The 20,000-nt window shown below is 41.3% G+C and overlaps 1 protein-coding gene across 8 annotated transcripts in view; it reads left to right on the top strand.

Moving 5' to 3' along the window:
- The window catches only part of ATG7 (autophagy related 7), a 231,462-nt gene that overhangs the window by 23,092 nt on the left and 188,370 nt on the right, over positions 1 to 20,000 (top strand). For all 8 annotated transcript variants that reach the window (XR_013448957.1, XM_078074983.1, XM_078074986.1 and 5 more), the window contains 5 exons: positions 2,353 to 2,470; positions 4,793 to 4,870; positions 8,550 to 8,666; positions 10,091 to 10,240; positions 19,766 to 19,854. Coding sequence is in view for 7 of the 8 variants with exons in the window: in XM_078074983.1 (XP_077931109.1) it covers positions 2,353 to 2,470; positions 4,793 to 4,870; positions 8,550 to 8,666; positions 10,091 to 10,240; positions 19,766 to 19,854 (552 nt within the window). In the remaining variant the exon portion in view is untranslated. The remainder of the gene's footprint in view (positions 1 to 2,352; positions 2,471 to 4,792; positions 4,871 to 8,549; positions 8,667 to 10,090; positions 10,241 to 19,765; positions 19,855 to 20,000) is intronic.

The following is a 20,000-nucleotide window of genomic DNA, read 5'->3' as shown; positions in this document are numbered from 1 at the left end:
CTTGCACAATTCACAGCGCTTACCAGAGCACATACCCTCCCCAGTGTCCATCACCCAGTCACCCCATCCCTCCCACCCCACCCCCCACTCCAGCAACCCTCAGTTTGTTTCCTGAGATTAAGAATTCCTCATATCAGTGAGGTCATATGATACATGTCTTTCTCTGTTTGACTTATTTCGCTCAGCATAATACCCTCCAGTTCCATCCATGTCGTTGCAAATGGCAAGATCTCATTCCTTTTGATGGCTGCATAATATTCCATTGTGTATATATACCACATCTTCTTTATCCATTCATCTGTTGATGGACATCTTGGCTCTTTCCACAGTTTGGCTATTGTGGACATTGCTGCTATAAACATCGGGGTGCACGTACCCTTTCGGGTCCCTACTTTTGTATCTTTGGGGTAAATACCCAGTAGTGCAATTGCTGGATCACATGGTAGCTCTATTTTCAACTTTTTGAGGAACCTCCATACTGTTTTCCAGAGTGGCTGCACCAGCTTGCATTCCCACCAACAGTGTAGGAGGGTTCCCCTTTCTCCACATCCCCGCCAACATCTGTCATTTCCTGACTTGTTAATTTTAGCCATTCTGACTGGTGTGAGGTGGTATCTCATTGAGGTTTTGATTTGGATTTCCCTGATGCCGAGCGATATTGAACACTTTTTCATGTGTCTGTTGGCCATTTGGATGTCTTCTTTGGAAAAATGTCTGTTCATGTCTTCTGCCCATTTCTTGATTGGATTCTTTGTTCTTTTGGTGTTGAATTTGATGAGTTCTTTATAGATTTTGGATACTAGCCCTTTATCTGATATGTCATTTGCAAATATCTTCTCCCATTCTGTCAGTTGTCTTTTGGTTTTGTTGACTGTTTCCTTTGCTTTGCAAAAGCTTTTTATCTTGATGAAGTCCCAATAGTTCATTTTTGCCCTTGCTTCCCTTGCCTTTGGCTCAGCAGTAATTTCTAAAGCCAAGTCTGAATGTAGGAGGCCTAGTGTACCAACCACTGTGCTCCTTCTTCCTCCCTCTAGGCTGCGTCTTGCCCCTTTGTGATTTCTCTTTCTCTTCAAGACTGTCTTTGATGTCCTCCTTCCACGTGGATGAAAAATATTTTATTGGAGTAGAGTTGTGAGAAACAGCCTATGATTTGCTGACTTGTCAGCCCCCAAGGGAAGGCTCTGGCCGTTGCAAGTTACTTTTTTCCCAGGACTTGGCATTTAAGCCCCACAGACAACATTTGGCATAGCTGCCTTCACCACCCATTGCACCCCTCCACACCTGGTCTAGGTTTCGATCTTCTCTCTTCACAGCCCCTGTGAACCCAGTTTTACAGACTCCAAGAGACATGAGGTCTTTGTACAATCAATAAAAATGCATTTTCTCTGCAGTAGTGGTAATTGACAACAATATTAGGCTACTAATGAAATGAGTATTTTCATTTAGCATCTGTAACCTCTGAAACATAAGTTAATCATTTCGGAGAAGAGACCAGATGTTTCCACATCTGAATTTGTATTCAGAATTAACTCATCTTCTTCTCCCCTGATTTTGATTACTCTGAAGACTGTAAGGGGATAGTGTAGAGTGTGATACACATGTGACATGACAGATTGGCAGGTAGCCCAGGTATGACACATATTGTCTTTGTGACTCAGACGACCACCAGGAGTTGGCTCAGCAGCAGCTTTGTAGAGCCTGTTTGGGCTGGATAAGGTCTGGAGACAGTCAGAAGAGGGAGACATGTTCCCTGCCCTCAGGGAGCTTACTGTCCTCTAGTCGGGTGTCTGTGATGGTCAATCTTGAAGACACTCTAAAATGTGATGCTCAGTTTCCTGTGCCAGCCATTACCAGAGAAAATGGGAGGGGCTTCCTGGAAGGAGAGGGTTTAGAGTAGGGCCTTGAAGCCTGGGAGGGTTTGAGTGGGGAGTAGGCAGCTCAGTACCTTGGAGTCTGCTAGTTCTGGCTTTAGATTCCTGCTCCGCCTATCTTTATGTGACCTTAGGTGAGTTACTTAAGCCTTTAACTAGGAGAAAGTGCTGTTATGAAAATGCAAAACTTGTATAGTTCTTGGCATAGTAGAAGTTCAATAAATGATGTTTCCCTTTCAGGTTAAAGATGAGAAAGAGTAAAAACTAGGTAATGAACTTATATTCGGGGGTGGTGTGGGGCTTGGTGAGCAGTGGAAGAACAATGAGAAATGAGGGTAAAGGGAATATAGAGGCTTTTTTTGTGTGTACAGTGCTGGTTTTTATTTTATTTTTTTTAGTTCTTTGCCCTACAGAGCCCTGTCTTTTGTCTCCCACTGCTCTCCCGTCTGTGCCTGCCTAACCATGTTTCTCCCATGTCCAGGAGTGCTCCCACCCCAGCCCACTGCTGCCCGGCTGTTGGAACGCTCTTTAACACCAACACACTTGAGGCTTTCAAGGCTGCAGATAAGAAGCTACTTTTGGAGCAAGCAGCAGATGAGGTTAGCTGGGAAACAATGATGTATCTGTCCTATCTTCCCTGGTCTTGGTAGGCCTGATGTTTCTGATCAGGTCTGTGGGTCTCTCAGGGAAACTAGCATAGAGTCGATACTTAAAGATCTTTGTGGGCTTTGGTTTATATCCCAGAGAGAGTACTTGCAGCTCTCCTGCATTGGCGGGAAGGTCAGGGAGAAGACATTCAGGCTCTTGACTCGGGATAGGCTGGAAAGCCATGGCAGGGCAGTTGTGAAAAGCTTTGCTGCTGCTCTCTAGTTAGCATTTGGAAGCAGCTTGACCTGTCCCTGAGAGTTCTAGTCATGTGTCTGCATGCCTTTGGGTTCTCTGTTCTTTGTGTCCCGTGGCTTTCCAGTCCTAAGCACTGAGATGATTGTACTGTCTCTCCCATATCTTTAGGGCTAAATCTAAACTACTCCATCTTGTGGCCTGGCCTCTGTGGTCTCTGTGGCCTTTCTCTCCTGTCACTCTTGCCCTCACCTTCTCTGACCCTTGTCACAGCAAATCACTTATAATTCCTTCCCCTACTTTTGTTCTCACCTCTGTCCTTGGGACATGATATTCTTTGTGCCGGGAGTGTCTTCCTCTTACTTCTTCATATCTGAGTTAGTGTGAGGAATTAAAATAGGAAGACAGTTTATCCCTATCCCCTCTAACCCACTTAATCGAGTGGTCTTCACACTAGTCTTAAAAAAAGAAAAAGTGGGTGTGGGTGCCACGGTCGGAGAAGGAAATCTGCCTTTGATCTTTTTTTTTTTAATGGTGACTCTATTTTTTTTATTTTTTATTATGTTATGTTAGTCACCATACAATACATCATTAGTTTTTGATGTGGTGATCCACGATCCATTGTTTTCGTGTAACACCCAGTGCTCCATGCAGTACATGCCCTCCTTAATACCTATCACCAGGCTAACCCATCCCTTAACATCCCTCGAGATGGATGTAGCTCGTGACCCAAGTGATGATGATGGTTCTCCTTGGCCTGCAGCTTGACTGCTCCTGGGCTCCTGCTCTGGCGGCACATTTCAAAGGCTGTCTCCAAGGAGTTGGGTCAGATTCTCATCCATCATCAAAAATCACAGATTGTTCCCCACAGAAATCCCACCCCTTGTCCTGGGGCTCAGCCTTCACCCCCATCCACACTCCCCAGCAGTTCCCACCCCCTTAGTTTATCAGACCTGGGGCCTGCTCTTCCTTGGTCCAGCTCCTCCAAGGTTATTATGTCAATTGCAGGAACTTCTCTTTGTTTATTTCCCTCTTCCACCCAGTGGCTCCTTTGGTGCAACTGTTTGTCTTGCTTAGTGACACAAAGTTTAGCAGCTAATCTTAGCTACTAAAACATCTTGTGATCAGCAGCTACAGACCAGTACTAGCTTCTGCTTCTGGTCACAGTACTTGCTGAGTATGCATAAACTCATCATTCTCTTCATGTCTCAGGGCAAGATAATCCCCAGTGACACTTTGAGAAATCCCCTATACCTGGTTCAAATCACTGCCTCCTAGAACCCCTCCCCAGCCCAGTTCAGTGCTCCTCCCAGGAATTCCACATCTTTTTGAGGTAGCATGTCCTACCTGGTGGTGCACTCGGACATTTATGCCTCTCTCCCTCACTGAACTGAAGGCTTTTTGAGGGTAGGGACTGTGTCTTTTTTTTTTTTTTTTTTTTTAGATTTTATTTATTTAGATTTTATTTATTTATTTATTTATTTTATTTTATTTTTTTTTTATTTTTTATTTTAATTTTTTTATTATTTTTATTTATTTAGATTTTATTTATTTATTTGAGGGGGAGAGAGAGAGAGAGAGCATGAGAGGGGGGAGGGTCAGAGGGAGAAGCAGACTCCCCACTGAGCGGGGAGCCCGATGCAGGACTCCATCCTGGGACTCCAGGATCATGACCTGAGCCAAAGGCAGTCTCTTAATCAACTGACCCATCCAGGCACCCGGGACTGTGTCTTTTATTCTGTAATCCTGATGTGCCTGGTAGATAGTAGGCAATCAGTAAATATTTGTTGGAGGAAATAGTGAAGACATGAAAATGGCCTGCTTGCCTCCTTGGATGCTGAGTCTGACTGAGAGGAGGCTTCTGGATTCTCTCAATTTCCTCAGCCCCCACAGGGAGTGTGGCTGGTGGAGAGGCCATCCAAAGTGGCCAGAGTGAGGTAACAACCCACTTTACAGCCTGGGGTAAGTGGTGCTGGGCCTGGAGGAAAGAAGAGCTTGGAGATTTTCGCCTCTGTGCTTCATTTGTGAGAAGCTCAGAGATGCCTGTGAACCTGCCTTGACACTTCTCTTTCTTCTGACAGATATGGGAAGCCATAAAATCAGGCGCTGCTCTCGAAAACCCTGTCCTCCTCAACAAGTTCCTCCTCTTGACCTTTGCAGTAAGTAAATGGACTCTCGGTCACATTTAGACTGCTGAAATGCCCTGGCCGAGTCCAGGGTGCCAATAGAATGGTCTGTACTCTTCTCACTGAAGCTACTACCTGGTGTTATTGAAGTCAGAGCTGTTCAAGAAACACTCATTTGATAAGTGGCCCAGTAGTGCTGGCACTTATCACCAGTGCAAAATTAATTCATTCTTATCATACTGTTGGTAGTTGCATGGTTTATGTAACACAGTGACCCATGTCCTGTCATTCAGGACACAATAGAGTCAGCTTCAGGGAGTAGTGGTTCTTTGTCGCTAATGTCTTTGTTCAGTACAGTCCTGCGGAGCTCAGTTGCTGGATCCATCAACATAAGGAAAAGAAGACATCTTGGGGATCCTGGCTATCCCCCAGCAGCTTCCAAACTAGAGGAGTTCACACTACATAGTTTGTCCACACAGCTGTGTTTTTTTAAGAATGAAAAATGTTTTGTGTAAGTGTAACATCTGCTGCCTAGGGAAGTAGGGGGAAGGACCTGGTCTCTGTGATGGGCAGTGTGGGGTTGATTATAGAGATACCAGCCATATACACACACGTACATGTATGTACATGTGTGTATGTCTGTATTTGTGTATATATATATCTATATATAAAATTAATTTAGCCTTTATAATTAAGTTGACTATGTAATATTCTATCAAGTGTATGTTCTATAGACTTTTGTACATCTAGGTTGTTTCTGATATTCACTACTTTAAAAAATGTTGCAGTGAACAATATTGACCGTACTGATTTTTTTTTTCTCATTTTTTTAGGATAAATTCTTTGGAGAAGGCATATAAGCATATTGATGTTTACATATATTGAGTGTGTTGTTTTACCAGTTTCATCAGCTTTGGATATTAATCCTCTTCCCTACATCTGTCTTTTTCCTCCCTCCCTCACTCCCTCCCTCCCTTCCTTTCTTTTGCCCAGTTTTAGGTCTTGCCTTTCTTCTTCCTTCATGAACTAATCCTCTGTTTCTTCTGAATGCTGCCTGTCTGATTTGCTGCCCAAGGCAAAGGAGAGAATGATAAAAATCATACTGAAGGCCACGCCAAAGGGTGGCTATCTATAAGGAGCACATATAACTAACAAGTTATAATGCTTTCTGTGTAATAGTGGGAGAGATAGAAAAATGTTTAAATTCTTGAGATTACTGGCTGCAATTTGGCATTAATTGCCTGTAAATTTGAGCAATTTTGCAGATCTGCTACTAAGAGAAACATAAGTAGTGCTAGTCAAAGATTTCTGGGTTTGTTACTTTAACATCAATATGTTTTCTGTACCAAGAATTCTAGTTAGTAGAATCTGACAGTTTGCATTTAATGAGAAAAATAACATTAGCTCTTACTTAAAGTTTTAAGGCATTTCCTAGAGTTAGTATGTGTGTTCGCCCTGCTGCCCTTTTTATTGATCATTCTTAGCCTGCCTTTAAAAAAAAATTAAAAGTCTCTATCTTTTAAAATCTTCAAACACAAAGGGCTTTATATTTAATTTAATCGAGGTCCTTTGTATCCTGGAAAGAATTCTAAGAAATTCAAGCCTTTTTACTTTTGAAGATGATCTGATAAAGCTTCTTAGAAATTGTGAGGTCCTTCATTTTGAATTGTTTAACCTTTGACTAAAGATCAGTTATGACAAATCATTGAAGTATAAAGAAGAGAGAATAATCTCTGGAGGTTTTTTTTTTTTAAGATTTTATTTATTTATTTGAAAGAGAGCAAGCATGAGCAGTGAGGAGGGTCAGTGGGACAAGCAGACTCTCCACTGAGTGAGGAGTCTGATGCGGGGCTCGATCCCAGGACCCTGGGATCATGACCTGAGCCGAAGTCAGACGCTCAACTAACTGAGCCACCCAGGTGCCCCTCTGGAGGTGTTTTTACTTTCCTTTCTGCTGTTTTTAGGACTCAAAGGAACTGGCACTTTAATTTCGATTTTATAGTTTGTTTTGCTGCCATCAAAAGAGAATTTGTTCTTAGTTGATCAGTTAATGCCAGAATTAGAGACTGGAAACTATAATTACTAGACTTCCTCATCCAGACACACATTTATATATACATCTATATTTAAAAAGTTATCTAGTAAAATTTCATTTATATGAAAAGCCCAGAATAGGCAAATCTATAGAGACAGAAAATAGATGAGTGGTTTCCAGGGGTTGGGGAGAAGGGGGAATGGGAAGTTCTGTGGATGGGTGTTTCTAACTAATAAACTGATGGGGGGTTTCTGCTATTAGAGTTTTCTTTTGGAGGCAATGAAAATGTTCTGCCATTGGGTGATGGTAGTACAACCTTGTCAATATACCAGAAAACCACTCAGTTTTACACTTTAACATGGTAACTTTTATGGTATGTGAATTATATCATAATAAGTCATCAAACAACTATCTGTTCTTTATTCTTAGCAAGATTCAAGAAGAAATATTGATTAGCCAAATAAATAAACTGATGGAGAAGCTGTCAAACACCCATATAACTATGAGATCCCACCATAGGAGTGACTTAGGCCACAAAGGCTGCAGGAATTCAGAGGCAAGAGCATCCAACCTGAGTGGGAACAGTTTTCAAGAACAGCTTCATGAGTCATTACCCCTGCCTCACTTCCCCTGGTGGAAGATATACCCCTGAAGATGTAATCTCATGTCACTGTTGTTCTCAGAACCTCTTCTGTGACCCATGGCATTAGTCATGGTCTCACTTTATCTCTGCCTGTACAGAGAGTGAGCTGCCTGAGGGCTGGACTGGCTTTTATTTATCTTCTTTTTTTTTTTTTTTTTAAAGATTTTATTTATTTATTTGACAGAGAGAGAGATAGCGAGAGCAGGAACACAAGCAGGGGGAATGGGAGAGGGAGAAGCAGGCTTCTTGCCGAGCAGGGAGCCCGATGTGGGACTCGATCCCAGGACCCTGGGATCATGACCTGAACTGAAGGCAGACGCTTAACGACTGAGCCACCCAGGCGCCCTTTATTTATCTTCTTATTGTCAGAGTGTCTAATGTATTGCTTTGTACATGGCAAATGTTTAGTAGTTGTTTACCCAAATTTCACCAACAAGGCATTTCTGAAAGCAGTGCTTTATTATCCCAGGCATACAGAGGTTATGGATAGCACAGCCTCTTCAATAACATGCTCCATTCATTTGACTATGAAGAGTGGTAACCATGTCTGGTGGTTGGGCCTCCCCAGATAGATCATTGAGTATGTATGGTACTAAGGACAGAGCTTAAATTATGGAAAAAGAATTCTGCCCCACTCCCCACTACTCAGTATCTTTGTTTTGTTCAAGTTCTTCACCTCCCTCTAAGCTTCAGTTTTCTGTCCATAAAATGGGATAATAGTTATGTCCTGAGGTGGTTTTGTGTATTTAACAGTGATGACGATAATTACCAATTAACACTTTTCTGTTAGCAAGTGGTTAATATGTTTATCATGAGATATTATTGTGTGGTGTATGGGAATATTTTAAGAGAAGGACAGAAATTCTGTATTCTATTATGAGTTCTGTTGGAGATGAGACTTTCTGACCAGCTGATTGTATCTTGTGTGCATTGGTGTGTCTGCCTACATGGCAATGGGGAATTACATTAATGGATGTGTTTCAGTTTAATCATTGGTGCTACTCTGATATCTTCTGTTATATTCTTTCTTCTAGGATCTAAAGAAGTACCACTTCTACTACTGGTTTTGCTTCCCTGCTCTCTGCCTTCCAGACAGTATACCCCTCATTCAGGGGCCAGTGGGCTTGGATCAAAGGTTTTCACCAAAACAGGTATCAACAAGTAAAATAAAATGCAGGCAAAATTGGGTTTAACGCATTTGAGTACTTTAATTCATTCTGAAGACAGATAGGCACTTGTCTGAATGGAGAGACGGTCACCATGGAATCCTGCAAAGATGGTACTAGGAGCATACTTATTTACAAAATGTTTGTAAAAATCATTTTGAAGGAGTAGTGAGTGATACTTTTTCAAGTTTTCAGTGACATTTGGTGAAAGGCTCAGCTGGTAGGGAGAAGTTATACGAACATGTTGAAAGTCTGCAAGAATTTGCCAAAATGTGGTTTTCACTTTCACTGTAGAGAACCCTAAGGCAGTATACTTTGAGAAGAGTCTTTAAAAACAAATAGAAGACATTCTACTACCCTCACACCAAGTTGTAGAACTTCTACGTCAGGAATGGTACACGCAAAGCTAGTCTTTCTTTTTTTTTTTTTTTAAAGATTTTATTCATTTATTTGACAAAGAGAGACACAGCGAGAGAGGGAACACAAGCAGAGGGAGTGGGAGAGGGAGAAGCAGGCTTGGCTCAATCCCAGGACCCTAGGATCATGACCTGAGCAGAAGGCAGACGCTTAACAACTGAGCCACCCAGGCGCCCCCAGAGCTAGTCTTTGTGGTCTAAGAAAGACAATAAGGTCATCCGAGATGGTCCTGAGGAGAGCAAATGAAAATAATCAGGCTAGTAGAACATAGACCCTAAACCAAAGAATTCTGATTGTCATTGAAGCGAGGATTGAGTGGCAAGATGATTTGAAATCATGAAGCACTGGAAGGAGCCCTTATTGATGAAAAAATAGTAATAAGTTTGTTTAGGACAAATTGAAGGTTGTAGTTTTATGGAACTAATTTCCCAAGAAGAGATATAAGTGGAGGAAAAGGATTATGCCATGGGACTGACTACTGATGGATACAGGGTTTCTTTTAGGAGTGACATAAATATTCTAAAATAATTGCACTGATAGTTGCATAATCCTGTGAACATGCTAAAAACAGCACTGAATTATGCACTTTACATGGGTGAGTTTTATAGTAAGTGAGGTATGTCTCAATAATGCTGCTATTTTATGGAAAGGTTCAGGGTAAAATTCATCAGTGGTGGATTCAATGCTTGGTTATTACAGGAGAGAAATAATGTTTGGAGCTCTCTCTACACCTTTGTGATTAACATCTTAGGGAGCCACCATGCTGCACCATAAAGTGTCTCCTCATACCCCTAAGACACACCACCATGCACGTAGAAAGTGTTATATAGAAGTGAATATTATACTTCTATGTTCATTTGCTACAAAAGAATAACACGGTTATGCTCAGTCATTTCTAGTCTTCTGGCTTTAAAGTACCTTTTATGTTAATTTTTAGCTCAGAACTAGATATGTTATTGTCTGGAGAATAACTCAATGTTTCCTGTTCTTAGATTCAAGCCCTTGGGTGTGCATATGATGCTCTTTGTCAAACAGAAGGAGTCCCAGCGCTACCTTACTTCTTAATCAAGTATGATGAGAACATGGTGCTGGTTTCCCTGCTTAAACACTACAGTGATTTCTTCCAAGACCAAAGGACAAAGGTCAGAGAAACTCTGAGTTTTGTTTTATTATCCCTTAAAAAAAATCTGATGTTCATATCTTAATAGACCACTGCAAAATTCAAACTCACTTAGATTTCTTTAGCCCTCCAAGGAATGTTGTGGAACATTCTTTATCTTCATGCCCACCCCTGCTGTTCCCAGATCAGCTTCTCCAGATTTTCTTAGCTCTGTTACACCTCAGAGTAATTTTGGGTTCCTCCCTTCCTATTCGTGATAAAGTGATTTCAATTTTCCTTCCTGATACATTTTGTATCTATATTTTAACTTATTTCCAGAGTTACCACCATAGGTCAGGCCCTGATTACCTCTCTCCTGGACAGTTAGAGTCTTCTTGCTTCTATCCTGTGTACCACCACTTGCCTCAAACTGCTCACATTCACCCTGTCCTTCAGTGATCCGGTTAATGGTGTCTTCCTTCTAGCTCCAGGCCACCTCTCCTGCCTCATCTTCCACTATTTTCCTCATAAACCATTGCTCAGCTGAGTTTGCCTGTTTTTTTCAGAGAACCCCCCCTTACCCGCACCCTCACTAATCAAGTCTACCTAGGGATTTTCCTTTTTTTTTTTTTTTTTATTTAAAGACTTTATTTATTTTGACAGAGAGAGAGAGACAGCGAGAGAGGGAACACAAGCAGGGGGAGTGGGACAGGGAGAAGCAGGCTTCCCTGCTGAGCAGAGAGCCTGACATGGGGCTCGATCCCAGGACCCTGTGATCATGACCTGAGCTGAAAGCAGACGCTTAATGACTGAGCCACCCAGGCACCCCTACCTAGGGATTTTTCTATATCTCTCTTTGACCTTGCACTGTATCATCTGAAACATGTTCTATGTGTGAAAATCCTAAGAAACTCTCCTTGTTGGAATCCTAGCTCTACAGTGAAGCCTTCTCACAGGGTAGCCTGGCCATGTGTGATCTTTCCTTTTCTGATCTCACTGCACTTACTTTCTAATCCTCATTTACTGTCCTGTTCCCTTGTGCAAATTACTTTATGTTCCATACTAGATGGTAAGCTCCTAAAGGGCAGAGCCTGTGTCTTAATATATCTGCATCTACAGAGTGTCTAGAACTGGTCTTAGGTCCTCAATAAAATTCTTCTGAACAAATGAAAAAGTACTGTAAGTGTCTTTCAGAAGTGTATATAGTGAGCTATCTCAGCCATATAAGGGATTGTAAATTAAAAATAAACAATTGATGAATTTTATGGTTACAAAGTCAAGTGGGATAATTTCATTAGCCATGTAGATATATCAGAGTTGAGAAAAGAGAGACCTCTAACAGATGCCCTGATTATTCCTTAGCCTGAGCTTAAGATACTTTTTTTTTAAGTACATTTTTTTCTCAACTACATTAGCATTTTCCTTCACAAAATAATACTATATTAGGTGCTAGGCATTCTGTTTTCTATCCTCTTCTTTTTTTTTATCTTTTTGAAAAATACCAGCTGTGAGCCACTAAGTGACTGGAACTCACAAATAGCATATCACTTTAGTTTGGACAGTGCTGATTGCCCAGTTTGAGAATACTGGCTGGTAAATGAACTGCACTAAGTATGGTTACATTTGTGATTTTTATTTCCAGCTGCATCTTTCTGTTTTTAAATTCTCTTGAAGCTATTCAACCATTATTTTAAGGTTTCAGGTTTTTTTAAGTAAACATTTTGTATATTTCCTACTAATCTTTTTCTATTTTTTAAAGACTAAGATGGTACCATATTCTCTTTTATTGTAGCATTTAGCATAATACTGTTACACTCTGTATCAACATCCTTTCTGATAGATAACATCCAGTTTTTGACATTTAGTTTTCTCATACTTCTTCACTATTAGGAGCCTCCCTGTGCATCAAATTCCTGCCCTCCCCCCACTTATCTTGAATTATTTCCTAGTTTCTAGATAGAGAATTACTGACTTAAAGGGTTTGGACATTTTAAGGTCTATGATCAGTGGTGTGCTGGTAAATGTTTGACAGCTGGCTCTCATGTGGGGCAAAACCCTGATTGTGTATGTTTGCTTCTTTCCATGGTGCCAGTACTCCTACCATGGCCGAGTTGGGGCTGCCAAAGTGAAGTCACAGAGCGCAGAGATGGGAAGAGGTGGTAACAGTTGGCTTTCCCCAGTCTGTTCAGGTCACCTCTGGCCCACTGCTTATCATAACTGTGGCTCACAAACTGTGCTGGTTTTCCCTCCTGCCAGCCGTGCACCCTGACCAGCACTGGGATTTTACACATTTTACACATTTGCATCAGTTAAAAATGGGCCTTGTTTACGTGCTTCTTTCCCTCGGTGAGATGTTGATGCCACTTACTGGTCACGGTGGCAACTGCATTGTTAACAATTAGTTGTCTTTTAAGCCGATGTTTGTGATTCCATCAAAAACAGCCCGTATCGCTGTTCCGTTGCCAGTCTTTAGGGAAAGCTTGCTTGAGTCTTCTGCTTTCTTTAGAGCAGTTATTGAAGATTGGATGTTTGGGAAACATTTTGTAATTTTAACAATATTAGCCTTTAATTCTAGGGTTTTAAAATCTTTGGACAAGAGCGATAGCAAAGGAACAGCAATTGGTATGCTATTAGCGGGGCTCTTTCTTCACTTAGCAAGCTCCGCATCTTGGCAGCCGTCTGTGACATCGCGGCGCATTAGATACTTGGATTTTCTATCCTGTACTTTTAAAACATATAATCGCCTTTGCACATTTCCTGTTATATCGAGTATTTGAGTAATAGATGGCCATTTGTCAGATAAGTGTGTTTTAAGGGATCGGTGTGGAAATTTCTCCAGCTGAAGATACTCAAGTTGACAATTTTGCCCTCTTTTCTTTCTCACATTGTGCTTTTTCAGCAAATAGCTGGGTGGACCATAGCCAGAGCATGACTGAGCTACTTCAACGAATAGTATGCTCTCAGCCAAGTAGAAAGGAGCATTTATTTCGACAACCTTCTAAACAAATTTTTTTTTTCCAATTACATTTTGCTTCTTTCTACTGATTTGTATTATAAAAGAAGTGATTTGTCCAACTTCACACAATGACTGTGTGCCAAAGCCAGTTGGAGAACACAGAACTCCTAGCCCATAATGATTTCTGACTGCCACTACCACCAACAAAAAATCTATTTACCCAAATAGTTAAGCTGGCTTACCTAGCATTGTGCTGACTAATTCCTACAGTGATTGAAGTTCCTGATTTGGTTCCGAAAGCACTTAAAGATTTTGGAATCACTTTTGAATCATCAAAGAAATATAAATGATGTTCAGCCTAATGTCAAATGGATTCTATCATTTTCCTGTCTGGATGCTTGCTTTTTGTACTCATGCATGCCTCATGTGGGTAGGAGAGTTACTTCAAGGCACCTCAAAGTCAACCTCCCTTTGTGGTTGATAGATTTCTCTTCAGCAGTTCATTCCTACTCTGTAGCTCATCTTAGGTCAGGTTGCTCTAAGAAACTTATTCCTGTCTTTTTCTGCTCAGAAAAAGTTTTTTTTTTTTTACTACCTTCCTATCTCATTGCCTTTGTATTTAGTGTCAGAAATGTAATCATTCTTTGAAATTAGGTACCCATTTACAGTATCGAGTTACGACATTTTTGTTTCTATAAATTCATTTAGTCCCAACTCTACACTTATAGATGATAAAACCTGAATGTAGAAAATATTTGATAAACTGGAACTTATCCCCTTTTTTTCTCTGCCAGTTAGGAAAAAGGGAACCTTGAGACGGAAGGTAGATCACTATGTAACGATAACAGATTGAACTGAACAGAAGGGTCAGTGCAGGTACAACAGAGTTTATTTACATTGCTGTTATAGTTAGCATCTGTTGAGTGCTTGCCTTGTTTACAGTCTCTGTGTCCAGGCAGAGTTCTCCAAAGAGGGGAAACATAAGGCATAGAGAGATTGTATGAGAGTAAATAACTCAGGGCATCTGCTAAGAGTCCAGGTTTATTGAGTCACATTTGAAAATTGAAACTGAGAGTCTCAATATGAAGGGCATTTTCTGGATTGATGCTATGTAGATTCTTCCTAAATGAAAATTGAGTAGCCTTTAGATACCCAGTAAGATTGAGCCTAATAAGTCTGTGTTGTCTTATAACCTATGTAGGATTTTGTTTCTCTTTAATGTTCTATAAAGTTCTATAATTCTGGAGCTAGAAGGAATCCTTTGAGATGAAATGATACAGCCCCTCCATTTTATAGGTAAGGAGAGAATATCCCCATGGTCACTTTTCTTTCCTACGTTAGTATGCTTGCCTACTCACACCCCAAGTTCTGAAAATCAGTTAGCAGTAGAAGTAGAACACATGCCTGCTGACCTCTGGCTTTTTCTACCACATCAAGTCATTTTCTTCTTCTAAGCTGTTTTAAATGTTACAGAAGTAGAAGGCCAGTCTCTCCCTTCTCCCCCTTTTCTTGCTGGATAATAGAGTTGTAAATATCTTTGATAAATTTTTAAAAAGGTGAAGTCAAAGCGATGATTACTTAATAAATATAGTTTGCCAGCAGATGCCATCTGTCATGATTGATAGAAGGGAACCCAAAGCTGAAAGGTGTCCCAGGTGGTGGTGGTGGCCAACGGGACCAGAAGAACTCAAGGGAGACAACTTCTTCATTCAGAGGAAGCCCTGGGGGGAGTGCTTCATTCTTCAAGTTCTCTCGCTTCTCAGAGCAAGTCCTTTGAGATTAAACTGTCACATCCTCCCCAGGAGATTCCCAGTGTTAAAATGTCACTGAAGGGGGACCCTGTACTGTTGAGAAAGGAAAGGGGAGGAAAAGGAGCCAGCCAAGATGCTGCACCATGGCTTTATATGTGGGCTTCAGATCTCTCTTGGTCAGCCATCACCTCCCTCCCTCCAGGGGCCCCCCAGGATCCCTGCCCAAAGATGGGGTATAAGAGGCGGGGCTTTCCATATAGTGGGGCCTGGAGAAATGGCCAGTTCTGTCATTTATTCAGCACAATTTGCTGAGCATTCCGTACTATGCCAGGTACCAGGGATGGAAAGAGGAGCATGATAGACATTGCTTGAGCCCTCACAGAGAGAGGCCAGCAAAGAAACAGATATGAAATGCATCCTGTAGTTCCTCCATTCTAAAATGCATTTTGCTTCACATTTTAATTTTTCAAAGTCAGGAATTGCTTGCAGTTGTTTATATTTAATGTAGTGGTTTTCCCCCATTTTTTCTATCCGGTTTGAAAGTACATTTTATAATCTGTGGTGCCTTTGAATCAAGAAAATACCATGCTTCAACAAATAATCACAGTTACCATAGGAAAAATATAGGATGCAACAAACCCCATTTTAAGCACTCCTAGACCTATGGTGGCTAGTGCTGAAAAGAATAGTGTACGTAAGAATCACATGAGGAGGTCACAGAGCACGTGGGTATTGGTACCTCGGGAAGTCTGGGATGGGGCACAGGTCATGCAAGTTCAAAGAGCAGCCTGGACAGTTCCGATGCAGTTTGTGTGTGGTGGACCATATTTCGAGAAATCGCCGCAGACTCTCAAGAGGTCTTTGTACTCACCATACTTTAGAATCACCTGGGGAGCTTTTACAAACTAATGCTCAAGCCACACCCCAGACTGGCAAAATCAGAACCTTAGGAGGTGGGACCCAGGCAGCAGGATTTTTGAAAGCTTCCCAAGTGATTGTCACACACATTCAAATATGAAGACCAAGATCAGAGAGGGTTGAAGAGCAGAGCAGTGCTGCTCAAACTGCAGTGAGCATGCAGATCACCTGGGTCCTTGTTAAAATGCAGATTCAGATCCAGCGGGGCTGGAGACAGGGAGCCTGAGATTCTGCATTTCTGACAGATTCCCAGGTGATGCTCCTGGTGCATGGACCGCATTTTACAGAGAATGGAAAGACATACAGCTAGTCCAGACGTCCAAGGTAATGAAAAATGGCCCCATAGACGTTTTTCTTTTGTCTATAAGATCACCTTCTCTGATGGTTCTCAGAGTAAGTGTGTGGACTGCCCAACTGCACCAGAATCACTTAGGCACTTTATGCAGATACAGACGGCTAGGCTCACCACTGGAGATTTGGAGGCACGAGTAACATTAGCAGCATTACACATGTGCAGGGCTTTTCGTGTCAGTACCATATCCTGTAATCCTCACTGTATCTCTGTGAAGCAGGTGCGCAGAGATTCAGGTTTAAAAAGCTGAGGCCTGGGGTGCCTGGGTGGCTCAATCAGTTAAGTGTTTGACTCTTGATTTTGGCTCAGGTCATGATCTCAGGATCATGAGATTGAGCCCCCGTGTCAGACTCTGAGCTCAGCAGGGAGTCGGCTTGAGATTCTCTCTCCCCCTCTCTCTCTTCACCCCCCCACCCCCTGCGCTCACTCTCTCTCAAGTAAATCTTAAAAAAAAAAAAAAAAAAATGCCGAGGCCTAGAGGCACCTGGGTGGCTCAGTCGGTTAAGCATCCGACTCTTGATTTCAGCTCAGTTCATGATCTCAGGGTCATAAGATTGAGCCCCACATCAGGCTCTGCACTGGGCATGGAGCCTGCTTAAGATCCTCTCTCTCTCTCCCCCTGCCCCTATCTGCCCCCCCCCCCAAAAAAAGCTGAGGCCTAAAGGATTTGACTAATTTGCCCTAAGCCACTCATGTAGCAAGGGGCAGTACTCAGAATAGTCTCTGCAAACTCTATTTTTAAAAGCTTCTTGGATGCTGGTGTTTCATCTCCCATGGGAAAGGAAATCTCAAATAAAGATATTGTGTGTTTCCTGAAAGGATGGTTATATGTTTGAATCTGTATTGAATTAAATATGAATCTGTCTGTTTGCATCAAAGACATGAAATGCATCTAGACAAAAAAGCATTGGTGTTAGGAAAATTTCACATAGAGAAGGTAGCAAAAAAAGAATATCCTTGGAATAATGCAATAATTATCTGATAAGACTAGAGTAAAATTCATTTTCAGAGGTTTGTATTGAGCACAGATGAAGGCTAATTAATTGTCCTTCAATAGGAAATAGAAAAAAGTTATGGTGCACCAGTACAATGGAATGCCATTCAGCCACTACTGACAGTGGTTGTAGAAAGACATTTATTGGCATGGAAGAGAGTTCATGATAGAATAAGAGATATAAAACAGTATTTATAGCATCTCATTTTCGATTAGTAATAAAAATTGTACTAAAATTATATAATTGTATAAAAGTTGTGATAAAAATATATTTATGCAAAGATCAAGTTATGGGAGGTTATATACCAAAGTGTTAATATTGGTTTTCTCTGGATAGTGGTCTTATAGGCCTTTTCTTCCTGCCTGCCTGCCTGCCTTTCTCCTGCCTGCCTTCCTTCCTGCCTGCCTTCCTGCCTTTCTCCTGCCTTCCTTTCTATCTTTTGTTTCCTTTCTTTCCTTTCTCTGAGTATGGGTTAAGCTTCTGCTTTGTATCTAACATTATACTGAGCATTGTAGTAAAATAAATGGAATTGTTTGGCCTGGCCCCATTCTTATAGAACTAACTGGATCTAGAGTAACCAAAATTCTACCATGTTTTTATTTAACCCACAACTACACCTATAAAGGAAACCTGTGGGTTGATTTATGGTTCTCTCCCAGCCATCTTTCCTCCCTCCCTCCTTCTCTCCCTCCTTTCACCCACCAACCCATTCACCCTCCCTCCTTTCTTCCTTCCCTCCCATCCACCCACTCATCCATCATCCATCCATCCCTTCATCCATCCATCTTACCATTATTCAACATGCATTCACTAAGTGTCTGGTATGTATATATGAACTGATCATGGGGAAATGAAAAAGATAATCCCTGCTCTCTAGATGCTCATTGTCTTCTCTTTTTTTAAATAAACTTTTTATTTTGGAATAATTTTAGATTTATAGGAAAATTTAAAATACAGTGCAGAGAGGGTTCCCATACACTCTCACCCAGTTTCGGTTTTCTCTAATGTTATCCCCTTACAATACCATGGTACCTGAGAAACCAGCATTGGTGGATTACTATTACCTAAACTCTAGACTTTATTCAGCTTTTCACCAGTTTTTCCCACAACGTCTTCCGTCTGTTCCAGGAGCCATTCCAGGAGACTACATTGCATTTTGTTGTCATGTCTCCTTAGTCTCCCCTGGTCTGTAGCAATTCCTCAGACTTCCCTTGTTTTATTTGACCTTGACAGTTTTGAAGAGTACTAGACAGTTATTTTGGTAGAATTCTCCTTAATTTGGGTTTGTCTGATGTTTTCTTATGATTAGACTGGGGTTATGGGTTTTTGGAAGGAATGACACTAAAGGTGAGGTGCCCTGGTCATCGCATCATATTGGGGGTGCCTGATACTCACATGGCATCCCTGGTGATGTTAACTTGATCATGTGGTTATGGTAGCCTTTGCCAGATTTCTCCATTATGAAGTTACTGTTTTTTCTTTGGGAGTGGGTCACTAAGTCCAGCCCCCTCTCAAGGAGGAGAAGGATTAAGCTCTACTCCCGGAAGGGGCAGTATCTGTAGATACTGTTTGGAAATCTTCTGTAAAGAAGACTTGTCTCTTCATCTTCATATTTTTATTTATCCCATTATTTATTTATATCAGTATGGACTCACAGGTATTTATTTTATACTTTGGGTTTTAATCCAATCCTGTGTTATTTATTTGCATTGCTCAAATTGTTCTAGCCTTGGCCATTGAATGCTGTTTCACTTGGTTTTGGTGTCCCCTTGGCATGGCTCCATGCCTTTGTTTGTTGAGGACTTATTGCTGCAGGCTCATCTTGTATTTTCCCTGCCTCAGCCCTAGAATTAGCCATGTGTTCAAGGAGCCCTGATTCCTTTTATTAGAGAATGGTATTTAGAAATTAAGATCTGGGTGCTGCATGCTCATTGTCTTTTGAAAGGAAGAAGAAAAAGTAAAAAATGTTATGTATAATGTACAAATTGCTATGGAATCACAGCAGACAGAGTGACTATTCCCACCAAAGGGAGTCTTCACTGAAGAAATGGTATTTGAAGTTGAATAGTTTTCTAGATAGTCAGTGTTGAGGGAGTTGGAGGGGGCCAGAGTGGAAGGAAATACATATTAGCAATATCAAGATCATCTGACTTTTTAGTTTGATCTGACTGTAGACTTACAGGTAGTGGCCCTTCTTTGATTTTCTCGTTACATAAATGCTAGCAATTTTCACAGATTGTGTCTCTATATGAGAGGATGTTCTCTGTGTGAGCCCTGACAGTTGACTGTCTTCCCTCCCCGATATTTTCCTTGCAATCTTTCTTCCTTCTAAATGTATCTAGTTCCTACTGTGCCAGGCCTACTGCAAGATATGGTGGGGGTGCAGAGAAGAATTTGATAGCCCCTCCATCCAGAAGTCCTGTGGTCTGGCGTGAGATCCTTTTGCTTTCTTCTCTTCTCTCTAGCCCTTCATCAAGTGTCTAATTGTTAATGCTTTTGCAGAATAGCATAAAAAGGAAGAGAAAGTCTTAGCAGTGTCAGTACTGTGAACCTGACATGATACTTGACTCACTCAGAAAGTCTTTTTTCTTCACAGATAACAATTGGTGTATATGATCCCTGTAACTTAGCCCAGCATCCTGGATGGCCTTTGAGGAATCTTTTGGTCCTAGCAGCCCACCGATGGTATTTACATGTGTGTGTCTGTGTCTGTCTGTCTGTCTCTGTCGATCTATTTTTGACATTGTGTCTGCCTCTATCTGTGTCTCTTTTTTCCCATATGTGTTTTTTCATTTCTGGCATAGAAACCAGATGATAAATCAATTCATCAG

The sequence above is a fragment of the Halichoerus grypus genome, chromosome 1 (genome assembly GCF_964656455.1).
Source record: "Halichoerus grypus chromosome 1, mHalGry1.hap1.1, whole genome shotgun sequence".
In the NCBI taxonomy this organism is placed as follows: domain Eukaryota; kingdom Metazoa; phylum Chordata; class Mammalia; order Carnivora; family Phocidae; genus Halichoerus; species Halichoerus grypus.
This window is presented reverse-complemented; position numbering and strand designations above follow the sequence as displayed.